The following is a 19,248-nucleotide window of genomic DNA, read 5'->3' on the forward strand; positions in this document are numbered from 1 at the left end:
AGTTGTGCTGGATATTTAGGTGGACAGGCGGAACTTTTCATGATTAATAAACTAATAAGTTTAATTTCCCCTGACTCTTATTTTTTATATTACCTAATATGTTTTTTTTGTATAGCTCCATAGTATTCAGTATGTATTGCTTGCTTGCTGAACATTTTTTAAAGAATTTTATGACAATATTAAGAGGCAGTATGCTTCAAGAATCTTATTAAGGTTTTAAAGGAATATCTTAATACCTGCAAATCGTTATGAAAGAGTTTAATTACTAGGACATTCTCTCGCATATATCGCTTACCGTCCGCAGTCTGCCAAGAGAATATAAGTTTATGCTCTCGATGTCACGCACAATGGTGTCACCCAATCCTGGCCCATTGTCCCCCAGCGCCTGGTTCGACAACCTGCCCAGTGTTTGTGCCCACTCGCGCTATGTGGACGTCCCCGGGACCCTAGCGCTTTACACACCGGTCTACCTTTACCTTGGTGCCAGTGCAATATTGGAAACTGGAGCATGATGCAAAACTTTTACGATTATCAGGAAGATGACTGTCCGTGGTATTATTTTGACAGTTCCTATAAAACTTTATTAGGGAGTTGTCTTTTTGTCTTCGGTAAGTACTATAAGCTAGCTAACGATACTTATAATTAGCTTTCTCTGTACTCTGATTTGTGTACCTACTACATGTAAAGTGTAACTTAGGTAATATAGCTATATATATGTATTTCAAATTGCGAATTTAGAGCTGTATTTTGAAAACAAGTTATGGTAAAAACGCTTTTTAATATCTTGTGACTTCACTTACTTTTAATCTGCGAGACGTAACTTAAGTTTAACTCGACGTAGTGACGATTTTAGTTAGGTAGTTTCTAAGTATAACATAATTCGACTTAATTATCAGAACAGCTCTACCATAGTACTTATATTGCATCGCTAAGTTCTAGCTCATTTATTATTTGGGTAGGTATATCTGTCTATCTACCTTCAAATAAATGTATGAATTTCACATAGGTATTCGACGCCAAAAAGCCGCTCCTATACAATCAACGTTACGCTCTCATTATAAAAAGACATGTATAAATTACATTAAATACCTATTACTTACATTTAAAGTTTTAAACTTGGCTTAATCATATGTCTAGTATAGTTTTTGTTGCTAAAAATTGTTATACAAAGAAAATAGAGTGAGTAGTAGGGTAATTCGCCAGTAACTGGCCACCTCTTAGTAACTGGCCACCCTAAACTAATAATGAATTCTATTCACCTATAAACATAATTCATTTTAGTGTAAGGTGGCTATAGTTATTGAAGGCTGGCCAGTTATTGCAACCTTATACTAAAATGAATTATGTTTATAGGTAAATAGAATTCATTTTTAGTTTAGGGTGGCCAGTTATTGGCTAGTGGCCAGTTACTGGGGAATTACCCTAACTTTATATGTAAAACTTATACTCGCTTCGGTTTCAGAATGTCGTTATAGAATGAGAACGTAACTTGGATTGTAAGTATGTATGGCGGTGACTAGCGGCGCGATTCGGGAATGAATTAGAGATTAACTAGACACGATATAGAAAAGATATGTTACGTTCCACGGAAAAAGGTACCTTATGTCGGCTGGCGCTTTCGTTGCATACTGCATAGCGCCGCAATAATATTGGAGCGGCGTTAATAATAGCGTATCTTATCTCTAATTCATTTCCCGAATCGCGGCACCCGCCGCCATAAGGTACCTTTTGCAGTGGAACGTCACATATCTTTACTATTTCATATACTAGTAAGTCTCTAATTAATTTCCCGAATCGAGCCGTAGGTCCGTGTCACTAATGTAAAAGCGTGCAAAGAGAACACTTTTAACCAACATGATAAAAAAAATATCTTCAGGAGTGTTCGGGGTGCTGCTCAACGGCTGGCTTTTCATCACGTTCATCCACACTCACCTGCTTACCTTCAGGAGCCATATTCTAGTGCTAAATCTTTGCTCGGCGTCGCTCGGCAGGAATTTGCTCGGATTTCCTTTCGCGGGGGCCTCGGCGGTAACGAAACGGTAAAGAAATACAAAAAAAAATATATATGAATTAATGTATACATATAGTATTATTATAACCAAATAAGTAAATATTAATATCAATAATATGTAAATCACGTCTCATGTCTCGATATTAGGTTTATCACTATTAATTTTCACAAAATTGGCCTTATGTTACCTATACCTCTAGTCTATATGTTGCGAAGTATCATTGTATAATTGAGATCACAATAATATAATTTATTTTATAGGCAGAATACTCGATTAATTACACATAATATGGTTTTATTTGATATAGGATTTTTATACCAAACCTATTTGCATAATTTTATATTAATATAAAATATATAAGCAAAATTACCCGCTTGAGACATTGTTTTTACAGCTTTTCCCCCCTTGTTTCAGATGGTTATTCGGATCAGCGTGCTGTCAACTATTTGCATTTTTAAATCAATTTTTCGGTGTCTTTCAAATGACTGCATTACTTGTTATTATTCTGGAGAGATACCTTCTAGCAAAGTTCTACAGACGCGGTAAATATCTATATATAGGACCCTACTATTTTTTTAAATATCTTTAAGTATGAATCATATTAATATTACCAACCGATGAGTTGGCGTGGCTGGGCTGTCAGAGGGTTATACATGCTAGGGGTCAATTATGACTTAGTAGTTACTCTATGAAATGAATGTGAGTACGAGTAATGGTAACATTCCATTTCTAACCGCAGCTGCACTCCCGGTACTGAACGCGTCGCTGGCAGTGTCAAATTCCATACTAAAATGAATAGTAATGCAGCTGCGGTTAGAAATGGAATGTTACCATTACTCGTACCTACTTCTCACGCTTCCGCGCCACCCGGTGATGTGATTGGTAAATTGAGTTGGCAGATACGCAAATTTTATCTAAGATCTACAAAAAAATACGAATCATCTGAGACTGTCTATTAGATTGATAGTAATTGTTATCTGCAGTTCAATTAATTAATTTGTCATTTCAAGCGCCAATGATTTCCTCTAATTAGTTTGGCATGTGTACGTAATATTGAATAATAAACCTAAGAACCTTATCTGAATAGTTATTAGGGGTCTTGGTGGTTGAAAAAAAATCTGATTTATTAAATTTGGATGTTTATGTTGTTAGTTACTGTTAGCCACATGTATAAAAATGTACATACGAGCTCTACGTAACGTATGTTGTGTCATGTTTCAGAGAGGATTCTGCATCTACGATTATACTATATCCTCGTTGGTGTATGTTTCCTGAACGCCGCCGTGTTCGCGACGCCGCCTCTATTCGGCTACGGGCTCTACTCCTGCGATCCGACCGGGACCGTATGCACATTCTTCTGGCCCTCAGGGACCTCTGGTGCCAAGCAGATAGGATACACAGCGCCCTACGTTATCCTTTGTGGAGTGATACCAGTCATTGCTATGTAAGACCTGTGATTACAGAAATATACATTGAAATAAATACGCGACACTGCTTCTGGTTAAATAGTTGTACAGCGTTCTTCTGACCCTTGCGTACGACTGGTATCAAACCGCTACTCTGCACACGCTCTTACTTTATAGAGTGATACCTACCTATTATAGTACATTAGTATGTATAGATATAAAAAAATCTAAGTTTTTTTTGGTTCAGACTGGTGTTTATACAAATGTACCTATTGTCATATATTATTAGTTATTTTTAAATATTTTAAACGTTTTCAGTTTCTATTACACGGGTAAAGCTGTTCGCCTAGAAACTATTTATTACAGAAGTGAACAACAAAAAGAACAGAAAAGATTAACGCAGGTAAGATACAATTGGATAAACAATTAGGTACCTACTTTATTTATATTTCATGAAATCTGATAAACAAGATTCATTTAAGATCAACGGTTAATCTAACAATGTTTTGTTAACACTGATTGACTAGTACGTTATCTTTTCGCGGATTAGCAAAGTAATACTTTGGTTTTAATTAATGTTTTGTTGACCAACAAACTTATGACAATCGAGAATGAAATCTTTGAGTGCGTGAAAACCAATTTGAAAATCCATCCTAATACTTTCTTTAATCATACAGTAATGTTATTTTAGTGTAGGTACCTCATTAAGTTGTTTAAATAGGTAAACTAAAATAAATATGAGTTAACCATACAAACACAAGATAGAAAGTCCAATAACATATTATAATGATCGACACTTCTTGAATTTGTTCTCAGAGTGTCCACGTCCTCACAATCTCCACGCTGGCGCTATGGATCCCCAGTGCAGTCCTGGCAGGGTACCAGTGGTTCCCAGCTCTAGTCCTGAACTACCGAAGCCACGTGCCACCAACATTGGCGCTTATAGCGCCCATTGCATCAGAGGTAAGTAATTAATGGTTATTGTAGTTTTCTGGTCCTTACAACTTCCATGCCGGTACCCACTGTGAATCCCAGGCGTGGTTATGGCTAGGTGTTAATTATGCCTTGAGCTATACTGGAGATTATATCAACAACGGCACACACAATGCACACGCAGACAAAAATAATTTTAAAAGATTTTAGAGAAATACCTACATGTATCAAGCACGTATCTTATCTTCTTAGGAAAATTAGGTTCCCATTTTTTATTCAAAACTCTTAAACGTCTCGTCTCGTATCAGTTTAATTCATGTTGAATCACATGTAGTGAGTATTATAGGTTGATTATTGGAACCTATTCATTGATCACGTGTAGCTGGCATTGTCACTGGCAATATCAAAGAATACTTTGACGGTGTACCTGTGGTCTTTAAAAGTAACAATTTTTTTACTATATGATGATAAGGGGCTATTCATAAATTACGTCATTTCAAATTACGGGGGGGGGGGTCTGGACATCGGATGATGGTAGCATGACGTAGGAGGAAACGGGGTCATTCGAAGCATGATTTTTGGATGATTTTAGGGGGGGAGGGGGCAAAAATCGTCACAAATCGACGTAATTTATGGACAGCCCCTAATCAACATTATTTGTATGGTAGGCGGCGACCAGCATCCCCGTGCTCTGCTACCTGTTCGCGGACGAGCGGCTGCGCGCGGCGCTACTCGGCCGCGTGCGGCGGCACTACGCGTTGCTGCGGCCAGACCGCGCCAAACGCTTCCAGGCATAACCCAGGGCAAGCTCCACATTTCGAAAGAAACCTGTTGACTACGAAAGCACCATCAAGCTACTTCAACTAGCCTACGCTGAGCGCTTCCAGACCCAACCTACTTGTATGGTATAATCCAATTTGCGGCTCGTGGTGACGACAACACATGATCACGTGGAACTTCGAACAGAACCGTCAGAACCCAACAAGCGGTTTTAGGCCAGTAAAGGCATGCTTTAGACTTTAAAGAAGGCTTTTGATACTCATGTTGTATTGACGTAATAACTGTGATAGCGCATGATCAGGCTGCTTCAATCAGATCGTGTGAAAAATTTCCAGGTCTAATCTAACCCTTAATAAGTGTTATAGAAGGAATCCCGCGAGTTTGAGTGTTTCCAGTAGGTATTTTCCTACCCCTCCCACCCAAGTGCTCAGCTGTAATGTTTTAAGCGTGTGTAAGGACTTGATGACAAAATGTGTCAGTATCTTGTTGGTTAAAGGGCAAGTAAACGGAAATTAAAGGATTCGAGAAAAAGATGCGACCAGGGGCTTGTACTAAACGTCGGCTTAATGAATAAATATTGTGTGCATGTGACTTTGTTAATAGTGAGATTAATTTCCCGAGGCTTTCGGTCCTCATTATAAACACTGCCATTGTTTAATTATGTACTTTAATACTGAGTTGGATACTTAAATTGTCTCTTATTATAAAATACTTAATTTATACGCCTAATTAAAGTACCTAATTCTTCATCTTTCATGATTATTTCAATTGAAAACATTAACTCCGAGAATAACAATTCGAATTGGTATAAGTAAATTCATTAATGTCATTATGTATATATAGGTACACATTTTATAGCAGGTAAGTACTTAGTGAAAATTACCGACCTTTATTAGGATCTCACGTTAGAACTTCCCGGTCGAGGGCCGAGGCATCTGATACTTAATTTTCTATAGAAAGCATCACATGATCACCGGTCACCTGCCATAGAAAATTAAGTGTCGGTTGCTTTGGCCCGGATCCGGGCCGTTTTTGCGCCAATCTTCCTTTAAGGGTTCCTTACTAAAAGGGAGAACATTACTAAAAGAAACTATTTTGTGAATGATACGGAACGAAACCTTTTTAATTGAATAAAAAAGTAATAAGCTAAGCTCATTGTCTAATATGATACCCACTAACAACAAGTTTACTATTATGAAGAACAATGATGAGTAGCGGAGCGAAGCGGCTCATCTTACTGCTGGTTTGCAACCCGACTCTGCTGTCCCACCGCACAATATAAACGACTCAAAATGTATATTAAGTATACATATAACACCCCAGACCTTCAAGCCCCGGCAAGAGTTCCACCTCCCGGCTACGCACTGCGCAGTCGCACTGCAAATCTCCTGCGGCCCCCTCCGTTTATTTCTGTCGTCCGAAAGTGATTTATTAACTCTGTTCCTGACTGAGTGCCCAGTTTAAAATGTCGAACTATACGAGTATGTGTCCTTGGCCACTCTTTGATGAACAAGAAAGTGACGATATTGTCGATCAATTGCATTATATAGGTAAGTTGTAACTTTATTAATTAGTACTAATAGTCGTTCTATGTTTACGTCGAGTTGTTTTCTGTTTGCAATTTATTCATTATCATTAAAAAGTTATTGGTGAACTGATTAGATTGAATAACATAAATAATGTCTGCGTTTTCAGGAGGTTTATCTGCGCTGATTTTTATTGGGCTATTATTAGCTTATATTCATCCGACTTTTGAAACGAATCGCAGTTATCAGAATATTGGATTTTTTATGCTTTCTGCATGGATTCGGAGGTGTACGCCTTTTTTAATGGCCTACATTATAGACAAGAAGGATATATAGTAAGTTTTTTTTACATGATTAATATTTTTATGAAATGCGGCTCTTATAATTATATCATATTAAGTATGTTTACTTTTAATCAGCCGTCGAGAAATGACCCTGTGCCGACTATTTGGATTCTTGGAAACTTTCATGGCGATCCACGAGGTGGAATGCCTCACGCACGTTTGCATAGAAAGATATGTTGTGAGCAAATACATCACTAATGGTAAATATTAAGTTTTCATCAACCACTTACTGTTACCTTTTCACATTTAACCGCTGAACTGATTTAGATGAAATTTGACACGGGGAAGGACGGAAGAAACTGTCCTATAATTTTTTATCGCGGAATTGGCCATTCTGCACAGACGACCTCGCATGCGGAAGCCAGTTCCCATAATGAATGCACACAAATATATATATATGTTTGTGTATTCACATTAGATTAAATTATAATTTTTTAATTAACGAAGTTCCCTAGATTCTCAATAAATCCACACCATCCACAGGTTGGCGTATGCCAGACCGGCATTACTACATGTTCCGGCTGCTCAGTGTGTTGTTCGCCGGCACATACTCGCTAGCGGCCGTTAGCGGCCTCATCGGCAGCTACGGCTACGACTTCACCTGCTCGAGCTGTACTATGGACATGATCCTGCCTGGAGGGTGGCAGAAGTATTCCGTTAGCTTGCTCTTTATTGCGAGAAGTATCAAGCCTGTGGGCTTTATGTACGTATAATAATTATCGTTGATTTTTTATGCTGAATGTATTCTTTGCCGATTGTTAGTCGTTGCATTATGGGCGCAGTCTGATGCGGTTGTGATGGAGTGGTGTGATGGCCTTTGTGCTGAGAAATATCAAGGCTACGGCTTTTACGCTTCAACTGATATGATAATGAATGAGTAACTACTACTTAACAATGCTCATAAAACAAAATCATTGCGCCTATCTAAATCAAGAGTGTGTTTTTGAATGCCTTATTTATAATTCACATGTGCTCATCACAATAATGTTATTTTCACCACACCAGCTCGGAAAGGCTTACTTTGCACTTTAAAAACTGATAGCAAAGTTGCATTTTATTCACATGGGAGACAAAGTAATCAAATGCAAATTTTGAGTTGGTTTCTTATGTTTGCTGGTAGAAATGACTTTTAAATGATGATTTTGGATGATAAATATTTAATAACATTCATTTGGATTTGATTTTGTTTGATATTTTACATTTTATATTTGCTGGTGTGGTGAAAAATTTTGTGTTTCACTCGGGGGCAAATTTAGTTTAACCCTCGTGCTTTGAAACCCTCGCAACGCTCAAGATTCCATTTTTCGAACCACCCGCTACGCTCGTGGTTCAATTTTGGAATCTTTCGCTTGCTCGGGTATCAATATTAGCACGAGCAGTTAAACAACAACTTTGCCCCCTTGTAAAACAAATAACTATTTTAACTTACCTACTCGTACGCATATTGCAGGATCCTTATGCTGAGATGGGCGAAACAACTTGAGTCTAAATTTGTTGACTTTGCCTATAATCGCCAACAGAAACAAATTACCAATGTAAGCTTTTAATTAATTAATTATTATTAATATAATCGTTATACATGAGGGCAAAGGAATATAGTAATATATTGGAGTCATAGACGACCTCATTTATTACTTGTCATTGCACTACCTTACCGATTTATTCTTGTTGTCTTCCTATAAGTACCTACATATACATCAGTATTCATAGTATACCTACCTGAAAATCTAAATTATGTTAGCATCTTTTAACTTAATGGATGGTACATATAATATAGGTGTTTCACCGGCCATTTTGATTTGCGCCATATGAAACACGGCGAAAGACAATTTTGGCGTAGGTACCAAGTTATGAGTCAATTTACTCTAACTCATATATTTTATTGCATTTCATGTGTACAGAGGATCTTAGGACTAAGTACAGTTTCAACATGAACCCTGCGAGGGTATAGCAACATATTTAAAACTAATTAAAATTAAACTAGAAACTCTCACTTAAAAACTCTTGGATACAGTAATATGCTTTGCTAATTAAATGTCGCTTTAGTTGCACTTTAAATCTATTTATGTTTGTTTCTACCTGTATGGACTTTGGAATTTTATTATAAATATTGACTGACATGGCAAATGGACCAGAGTGGATCATTTTCATGTCGGAGTTAGGGCGGGCTAATTCTTGGGTCGCATTTATTAACTTTAGTAATATTACTTTTACTATTAATATTACTTTACTAATATTAACTATCTATAACATGATTCAGACGGGTCTGCCAACTTATGTCAACCCAATTATAATCAAGAAGCCTCTCTACTTTATTAAATTCTCGAATTAATTAAGGCAAAAGTTTAAATGAATATGTAGGTATAATATTACAATTTCAGGAAGTAATAGTGCTTACTGCGGTGAACCTGGCCTGCTGGGCGCCAATAGCTCTGATCCAGGCCTCGGTGATACTGTCGCAGCATCTGTTCGGTCCTGGCGAGTTCTCCCTGCCCTCGTCATCGCTAGTCAAAATGGCGTTGCTAATGCATTGGGTAATTTGGTTTTTAAAGATTTTATTTTAAATTATTTCGAGAGTATTTAAGTTGTTTCGGGAGTAGGTATTTACTAGAATGCTGTAGTTGATTTTCCGTAGTACAGAAAGTGGTTCACCACTTTTCGACTCTATCTATCAGATAATAGAGTCGAAAAGTGGTAAACCTCTTTGTTGGCTGACTGTACATAAATGAAGTCGGTAAATAGATTTTTTGTAAGTACCTTTTAAAAAGAAGATTAAAGATTAATTTGCCCAAAAGTGAACTGGAAATGACTGAAATGGACTACTGACTTGTCTTTCCGTTAATAGTAGGTACCTAATTGAATCGACAGAGTCTACAGGAAAGATTCCACCAGCGTGCGGCACTGTGTGGCACTTGTACCTACTATACAGTATGTGTCTGACCATGGGGCTTTAATTCCAGGGCTTGATTTTACTCGCTTACCTGAGCTACTTTTACTATGGGACCAACCCTAAAATCGGGGAATTTTTTTGGCTTTTCCATAGAAAACGTAGACATCTGATTAGACAAAATATATGAAAACGTAAAAAATTTTTTTGGGATTTCGGGGTAGGTGCCATAATAAAAGTAGCTCAGTTTAGCGAGTAGAATCGAACCCTGGATTTAAAGCCCGATGGTCAGTAACACCCTGTATACACGCACACTGGTGGAATCCTGCATTAATGTTTTTTTAAGCACTTAGCAAGTATTTACTGATGAGGATTTTATTTTGATTCCAGAGTTCACTGGGCTGTTCCACTATCAACTTGTTTCTTCTGAACCCGAACATACGAAAGGCCGCGATCAACTTCAGATTCCAAAACTTCTCGGAACTCACTTCGGATCCCCAGAAAACGGAATAAAATGAATACGCAGTTGTCAATTCCAGTAGATATATAATATGATACGTGTACATAAGAAATGTACAAGTTGATCGCATTCCATACGTTATTAAGACTTAACTATATACATAGAGACACAATATTTGTACGAAGAATATCAGAACAGTTCTTTGTAAACGATATAATGCTAATCTAAGTGTTTCAGTCAAATACAGTATTTACATTCAACAAGTTCAATATTTTAACTAAATATATATTTCGCAAAAAAAACAAAATAAATTTGTTAACTTTAAAATAACATCTTAAACTACAAAGGGGGTAATCCGAACCGAGAAATTAACAGAAAGTGGGGTGATTTCCGCGTGATTTCCACATGACTACAGTAATTCGTTTTTATCGATTCTTAAAAAAGAAGACTTTTCTTAGAGCGTACAAATGTAGCGAAGCCACGTCATCTTCTGTCACTTTCTCAAGTCGAATCAGACCCTGAACACAACTTGGAAGATCACATAGAACATAAAGTGCAGTAGGTAAGTAATTGTCTAAAGACTGAATATATGATGTTACTATGTACCAGACTTCAGTGATCACAATAGGCATCGTAGATTGATTGCCAGGTAGTGGTAGGTTGGTAGTATATATACATGTTGGACCTCACCATACAATCTAATCTCGATTGGTCCGCATTAAGGCCATGTTTTGAAGCTAACCATGCATTCGTTTTCAACACTTCACATTATTGTAGCTACTTATTAATAATATATTATTAGTATATAAGCAACTGTACGTCATACGTCACATATTTAAAGTAGTATTATATTAGATACAACTTATAAACTTCTTATAGTTCATTGAAAACCGAAATATAGAAACCGTTGGATCTTATGGTTTTATTCACAACGACCAAGTAAGATTAAAATAAAGTAACATTATTGCACCTTTTCGTTAAACACTATTCACATTATTTATCTTTCCTCATACACTATATTCTATCTTTGGAATGAGTTTGATGTTTCAGTCATCAAAACTTTTATCACATTCATCCATCGAGATAACCAATATTTACAAGTACTTATCTAATTTCATCGATATAAAAATCATTTTCCTCTATTATTGTAGTAGAATATACCCTGTTGAAGGAGTCGTCGGTGGAGGCGGTGGAGGAGGGGGTGGAGGGGGAGTGGAGCACGATGGCGGGGAACACGCGCGCGCGCGGCCCGCCGCCGTCGTGCTACATGTGCTCCAGGGGCAGCTCCTGCGCCCATCGCGCGCGCGCCGCGCCCGAGCGCCGCTCCAGCAGCGGGATCACGAACAGGATCAGCCCGCTCAGCGAGATGGCGGCGCCGGCCGAGTAGAAGGCTGGCGCGAACGTGCCCGTCACGCGAAGTAGCCATCCTGGAATAGGTACATATTTCACTTCATTCCACGGCTCTACACTACAAATGACATAGTTAATCTAAGGGCCACTTGCACCATTCACTAACCCGGGGTTAACATGTTAAACCTGGAGTTACCATGGTTACCAGTACAAATTGACATTGGGTTAACGGTTTAACCGGTTAACCTTGGGATAGTGGGATGGTGCAATTGGCGCTAAGGGATTTGCCTATTGCTTTCTGTTGGGAGTCTCTTTACGCTATAAAATGATTCAAATAATACCTCATATTACTCCTGACACCTTTAAAAACTCACCTGCAAGAGGCGGCCCGATGAGAGACGCGATGCCTTGGAACAACAGCAATAGGCCAAAGGCATTAGTGAGTTTATCCAACCCGAGAAGATCCACCAGTACCACTGACGTTAACCCCACATATGCTCCGATGGTGAAACCAAACGTCGTCGCATACATGGCTAGTCCCCAGAACTCTGTGCACACTGCTGCTAATGCCGTACCTGAAATTAAATCTTATATAAGAAATGTTGTAAAGTGAATTAAGCATAACGTACCAAATCAAATCCATTAACAAAATTTAAACATGTTTTAATAGTAATAAGTAATAACTAAAATAACTATAGGTAGGTACTTACTAATGCCAGCTATGGTGAGGCACATGTTGTATGCCAGCAATCGATTCACCCAAGGTTTGTCGCTGATAAAACCGAGAACTATCCTTCCAATCAAGTTCGATGCCCCAATGATAGATATCAAATACTCCGGGTGCGCCACTCCCAAGTTCTTGCTCATGTTCACAGTATAAACATAGGGTATATAAAATCCTATACTAGTCAAAAAGTTTGATACGGAGAATAATACAAATATGGGGTCCACCAACAGAGACAGGTCGAGCATTTCCAGTAACGCGGACTTAGACTCTGAGGAGCATGGCATCCATCCACATTGTTCTTCATCGACTTCGTCTCTGGTCAAAGACTGAATTCTTTCTGGAGATGAAGCCCGGAATTTTGTAAGGCTCGTCATACTTCCTTGATATAATACATCAGGTCTGTGCATGATGCCACTGCCATGTCTAGAATGCGACTGCTGCTTATGTCCATGAGATTTGTTCAGAGCAGGCTGTGACAGAGTGAGTCTAGCCACATCGCCGTCTTCGGCATGCCCGTTTGCTCGAGCCATGTGCTCAGTACTTTGCGACCTTTTCAGTGGTGATTTCTTTTGTTTTGGAAGCATCGGTTCGCTGACCGGTGTTCTTGGCACTTCAGGTACTGGTCGGAACATGAGTCCCAGTGGCACGCAGTTTAATATAAGGGCACCTATAATGGCCATGGCGCCCCGCCAACCGTAGTTGGAGATTAATCCTTTTGTTAATGGCGGAAAAATAAACGTTCCAAGTCCCGAACCACACACCGCAATGCCTGAAATATAAGAGAACAAAAAGGTTAGTTGAAATTCACTAAATAATAGAGGCACCGACCTAGGTACACACTTAGTGTAAATAGGCAGGTATTTGTCTACTTTTTGCTGTAAAGCAGCCGAAAAAAGTATTAATTATTTAATGGCTCCTCTACACGATGGGCCTGCGCCGGCCACTCCAAGAGACGCAGCCATGCGGTAGAATGAGATAGCAATATCACTTGCTCCCTCTAACGCATAAATGCGTCCCTTGGAGTGGCTGGCGTTGACCTCATCGTGTAGAGGAGCCATAAGCATCTCAATAGAACAAAATGACCAGGTTAAAAAAGTCTACCTGTAGCAAGACTCCTATACCGCTCGAACCATACGGTGACGCTGACGATGGCGGGCAGGTAGATGAGGCCGCAGCCGAAGCCGGTGCCCACGCCTATGGTGAAGATGAGCGTCAGCACGTTGCCCGCAAAGGCCGACAGGGTGACGCAAGCCGCGGCCAGTAGGGCCCCGCTCACCGTCACCAGACGACAGCCCCAACGATTCACGAATGAACTCGAAATCGGGCCTGAAACATCCATCAAATTTTATTTAGCTGTAACATTTGAATCTTATAAATTCTTTATTTAGAAAAAAAGAAAACATCATTTATGTACATCAGGGTAATACCTAATTATAATCAAGGAACTAGAATAAAGTCGGTTATTCGGTCGCTGTTAAAAATATTCATTTTTATTATTTATTTTATGACTTCAACTTTAACTAGGAAGATCCTGTATCTCGGATAGATAAATTTAATTTAAAAAACATGATTTTATCTTAGCAGACCGAACGCCGCACATTCAGCAAAATTTTGTACACATATTCTAATCACTTTTTCGGACTTCGGACTTACAGCATAATTTTCGAGCAGATAGCCCTCAACTTCGATAGTTTCAAATGGCTTAGATAACTAACATTACAGGAAAATTCGTAGGTACATACCTGAACTGAGTGTGACCCCAACGAGTATAGAGACGATCCAGGCTGTCTTGGCATAACCCTCGTTGAAGAAGTCCAGGAACTCATCGTAAAAGATACCGAATGAATAGGTCATGCCATCGGCTGGAAAAAGAGAAAAAAAATTTTGAACGGCGTTGTTGCTATAGGTACCTTATACATATTTTTTCTATAATCTTTATTACTGCATTCATCCCTAACGCGTTGAACTAAGTCACTAAAAAGCTGTATTAAGTAGGTACTCGTAGATGTAGTCATAGTCAAATCACATATTTACGAGTATATGCACTACTATATGTAGGTATTAGGTATATAGAGCAATTCGGTACTGCACTTGAAATCTTATTATCACGCTACAAACTTATCGCAAACTAGGTTAACATGATGCGTTCGTATAGCAGGTATTTTCTATGCCTTTACAATATCGGTTCGCAAACTAGGGGAAGCAGACACGTGCCGACGACAAAGCGGGCGCCATTTATGCAGACAAAAGACCTGCGCCGATGTCTCCGCCATTTCATTTCAAGACGAAAGGAAAGGGGCTTATTGATTTAATCAAGGAAATTAATTATGTACATCACCGTTGAATTCTAACGATAGAAAAAATAAATAGTTGTAAATTAGACTGGACGGATTTTCATGCGGTTTTCACCTATCAATACGGTAATTTTTGAGGAACGTTTTGGTGTATAATTTGTTAATCTGTGCGAAGCGGATCACATACAAACATGACAGCTAGGTTGGGTTTGATATTTTTTTAACAGACAACATTTTATTTAACAAGGACGTCATAATGTTTTGTATGTTTTGCATAAAAGGCGTTTGCTAATTCCGGGGCTCGTCCGTGACACACGAATTGTATACAGCGATGGTAACGGTGCTTCACTACGCTCTTCTAATAATACATGCTCTGGCTGCCCACGTCAATGTCTTTAAATAATAGCTTTATATCGTAAAGTAGGCAATTAATATAGACGCTCTCAGTTTAGAATGTTTTGGTTCTAACTGTGAAGGTAATAGTGAACATCAGTCAGCATCAATAGTAATAGCGGATTACAACGTTTCAAATGGTATGGATGGCCTTATCCATCTTTATCCACGTGATAAAATAACTGTCACTTTTTAACACCGTGGGATAGAAAATGACGGACACGGTTTTATCACGCTGTCACGTAGACAAGAACGACCATCATATCATTCATACCCGTTCTGGTGCCTATTCTTTTCCAAATAGGGACATATGTCTTCAGTTTGTTTTCGTTAAACTATAGCTATATATTGGAGAATGGTCGTAGTAAGTATAGGTATACTTTTGACGTAGTCTGATCCGCTGCTGTGGATGCTGATTGCACAATGCCTAGCACCTACTTATTTTGCTGTCAAGAGATTTGAGTCGCATCGTTAGTAAATAAAGGTGACCTTCAGAATATTTGGCAAGAATAATGAATGCACATAAATATTAATAAATGTAATATCTGTGTGTTTTATCTGTTTAGGTAGCCAAAATGTTGTTTAAGTAGTTATTTGATTTACCTACGATGATTCGCTAGATACAAAAACATTAAATAAAATTTTATTATTACTTCAATTTTAGGAAAGAAGAATATGTACCTACTTACTGTGTTTGTGTAGGTACACAAGCAAGATCTTCTTACTTTAGTTGTATGTATACGTTATTTCACCTACCTAACACAGATCCTTTAGTTTCTATTTGATATGATGAATGCATGGGTAGGTAATTGTTTCAAACCTTTCGCATATCGTTGGGTGGGGTGACGCTGACGTCAAATAGTGTGGCTCTGGGCACTTGAGTAAACACTAGTTTTTCAGTCCTAGAACTGGCCAGGTTCTATGAAATGACACAAACATTATTGTACCTACTACCGCATATTTCATTGAAGTAAATATACTATTTAGGTACTAAGGGTATACGGTACGAATTAACTTAGATCCTACTTAGACGCAAGGTTTACATCCTACCTTTAACACCTTAAAAAAAGATTTTTTGAGATAAACGTCTCATTGACTCCGAGACTCATATTTACTTCGCGTGTCGAATGTGGTCATCAGGTGTTATTAACTCATAGCACAGCTGGCAAACAGATTACAATCCAGTTGTGGCACAAGGCTAGCCGTTTCCATAATTCGTAGTATTACTGTTTAATTGACTCGAGGAATTGTGTCCCACATGCAACGCATTTTAAAAATCAATCAAATAGCACATAAATATGTACTCGTATAAATTGTAGATAAATTCAAAGGATAAATTCTTCAGCAACTATGTAGTAACTAATAATGTCAAGGCAGCGCAGTTTTCAATTAGCGACCAGGTGTTTCTGATTTTATTGATTATTATGATATACATATACCTGTATACTAAACTGCTACTGACACGCAATTTTCCCTTTTTACCAAGTTTCTACACTAAGTATATATGTTATTCTCATCACTCGGCTTGCAGCAACATTTTTGCTCACATCAGTCACATCTGTCACTACAATTTTAACAGATTACGCGTTAAGAGTATTGAAATTGTGAATAATTATTTTACATTGATTTTCTTTGCTCGGTCTGTTTCTATTTGACCTTGTGTGTAAGCTTTTCAGGACCCATAAATATGCGCAGGAAATCAGGAATAAGCGAGCAGAGTGATTTAAGTATAGCGTGCAGATAGGAGTTCCAATTTACAATCAGAATAACGAAAGCACGAATCACTTACAATACGTCTCACGAAGAGGTTCAAGTAGTAAAATTGTGTACTTGCCTACCCAATAATAATGAAATGACTTACAGCTCATGGCAACAATGTTTTGTTTCGATGAATTATAGTCTTATCGTGCAGTAGTTATCATCGATTAGGCAAGCTGATCAATCCCTATGTCCTTCAATAAAAACAAAACCACTTCTTAAAATACTCGTTGTTATAGCTTGATATAGGTACCTATATATTGAAAGCTATCTATCTAAATCTTCTAACCTATTCTTTATCTATTGATGTGATGTATTTTAATCATTAGGAAGTGTGGCATTTTATTTAATAGATATAGATTTAATAGATAAAGTTATCATTAGGTAACTACAACCTTTTCAGAAACCCGCGAGCTACAATTAGAAATTCTTATGTGTATATACCCATACAATAGTTATTTGTTTTACAAGGGGGCAAAGTTGTTGTTTACAACAATACAATTTTGCATTAAATAGGTACCTAATCCGATTTTGCGATACTGTGCCTATTAAAATGAAAATTTTATTTACCTCAATGATTGGTAATATTAGGTAATCTCAGCTATCATTAGGTATGTAGTGGTATGTGTATACATATGTTGTAGGCAAACCCAGAACTCCAGCAACTTAAGTTGGGCATTTCATGGATTGACTAGGCAAACCTATAGGCGTCGCGAAGCTTCAAGTCTGGGAATGCGTATAAATATAAATACCCTATAACACACATATTTTTCTGACGGGGCGAGTAGATTTATTTCTTTTGACCAAGGGAAGTCGTTGTTTGAAAGGAGGATCAATTTAACGAATCGTTGGCTGACACGCAACCTGCAAGCAATACCTTAGATATACACTGCTACTACATATACATCCATACCTCGGAGTAAATATCTATGGAGTAGAGACGCGCACTAATTTCTATCTGAAAAATTCTGTCGTTTTTGGCGCGGGGGACGAGGTAACGCACACACATAATGTTAACACTAATGCATTTTTAGCATGCGTCGCTACACACGCACACGACAAAATTATCAAACACTAGCAAAAACTGTATTCACACAAGTACAAGAACAAACACAGACAACCCTGTCCGTGAACGAGATGACGTCAGTTCTAAGTAAACCTAGATAGTGCGAGGGACGCGTCGATAATATTGTCGATAATATTGTCGATAAAATTGACAATGAATTTTAATTTCTGCTTTTATGAATTATAATAATAATACATTATCAAGTCTTTGTACCAGCATTTTACTAACTTTCAATTTTTGTATTGTTTAGATGTTATTTCTAATAGTTTGTCAATTTGTTTAGGGCGAATCTTGCAAGCTGATATAGAATGATTTTTTATTATCAGTTCATTAGTTAATATTTTACATGTTGGTTTACTTCTGAAAGCAATGCAATATACTATCGATCATGCAGATCTGCATGATGACAGAGATGGAACGCGGCCATAGGATGTCATTTAAGGGATATTGAGTAGGGGATAATTAGTATATATATCGGCGGTAGATCGTAAAATCGGATATATCGAGATATTCCTAGGCATATCATGAAACGCCGCCATTTAATAATCTGCCTTTTGCATTTTTTGCCACTGCTAGTGCTGCATTCTATGTGGCATTTGTAGCAGAATGCGTAGGTACTAGGTAGGTACTAAAATCATACGCTACCCAAACACGTACTATAAGTAGGCTGTCATGCCATTTCAATGGTTATCATTTGCTAAAATTTAGGACATCCTACTTATTCGATATGCCTAAATGTTGAGGTTTGAACGGTATGGCTGGTGGTCACTAGTCAGATCATGACATGCCGGCGTTTCATGATCTGCTTAGGAATATCACACCTTGAAGTTAGCACGATATGGCTGGTGGTCACTAGGCAGATCATCATCTGCCTAGGAATATCACACCTTGAGGTTTGTACGATATGGCTGGTGTTCGCTAGGCATCATGACCATCTGTATATTATTCATTATGTTTATATCGATTTTACCGATATTGGTTTTTATGGTGTCCCATCACTAATATTGGTACGGTGATACCAGAGTAATAAATTAAAAGTGCCTATTTATGGAAAGTGACAGCCGTAAATACCTTAAATTAATAATATATTTGACATGTTAAATAAAAATATATAGCTGGTCAAGCAAATCTTGTCAGTAAAAAAGGCGCGATTTTCTAATTTTCTATGGGACGATATCCCTTCCCGCCTACATTTTTCAAATTTGCCGCCTTTTTCTACTGACAAGATCTGCTTGACCAGCTATATGTAGAAACTAAAGTAAAAATTAATTTTCAAAAAATAGTCTATCGGTAATTTTACGTTATTTAGGGG

The 19,248-nt window shown here is 38.0% G+C and overlaps 3 protein-coding genes across 4 annotated transcripts in view; 2 read left to right on the top strand and 1 right to left on the bottom strand.

Annotated features, from left to right (window-relative positions):
* Positions 1–384: 384 nt before the first annotated feature.
* LOC134664158 (visual pigment-like receptor peropsin) lies at positions 385–5,768 on the top strand. The gene is made up of 7 exons (XM_063520746.1): positions 385–608; positions 1,877–2,039; positions 2,427–2,554; positions 3,234–3,456; positions 3,737–3,821; positions 4,235–4,381; positions 5,020–5,768. The coding sequence occupies exons 1-7, from the start codon at positions 509–511 to the stop codon at positions 5,146–5,148; spliced, it is 975 nt and encodes a 324-aa protein (XP_063376816.1). The 5' UTR covers positions 385–508; the 3' UTR covers positions 5,149–5,768.
* Positions 5,769–6,563: 795 nt separating this feature from the next.
* On the top strand, positions 6,564–10,611 carry LOC134663942 (rhodopsin-like). Its single transcript, XM_063520488.1, has 7 exons — positions 6,564–6,681; positions 6,827–6,992; positions 7,077–7,201; positions 7,485–7,704; positions 8,452–8,536; positions 9,383–9,535; positions 10,279–10,611. The coding sequence occupies exons 1-7, from the start codon at positions 6,597–6,599 to the stop codon at positions 10,399–10,401; spliced, it is 957 nt and encodes a 318-aa protein (XP_063376558.1). The 5' UTR covers positions 6,564–6,596; the 3' UTR covers positions 10,402–10,611.
* The window catches only part of LOC134663934 (monocarboxylate transporter 12-like), a 48,027-nt gene continuing 39,193 nt past the window's right edge, over positions 10,415–19,248 (bottom strand). For both annotated transcript variants that reach the window (XM_063520477.1, XM_063520478.1), the window contains exons 3-7: positions 14,168–14,287; positions 13,527–13,751; positions 12,409–13,194; positions 12,073–12,273; positions 10,415–11,775 (exon numbers count right to left, since the gene is read on the bottom strand). In XM_063520477.1, the coding sequence (XP_063376547.1) occupies positions 11,612–11,775; positions 12,073–12,273; positions 12,409–13,194; positions 13,527–13,751; positions 14,168–14,287 (1,496 nt within the window). In that variant the 3' untranslated portion in view covers positions 10,415–11,611. The remainder of the gene's footprint in view (positions 11,776–12,072; positions 12,274–12,408; positions 13,195–13,526; positions 13,752–14,167; positions 14,288–19,248) is intronic.

Source organism: Cydia fagiglandana, chromosome 4, assembly GCF_963556715.1.
Source record: "Cydia fagiglandana chromosome 4, ilCydFagi1.1, whole genome shotgun sequence".
Taxonomy (NCBI): domain Eukaryota; kingdom Metazoa; phylum Arthropoda; class Insecta; order Lepidoptera; family Tortricidae; genus Cydia; species Cydia fagiglandana.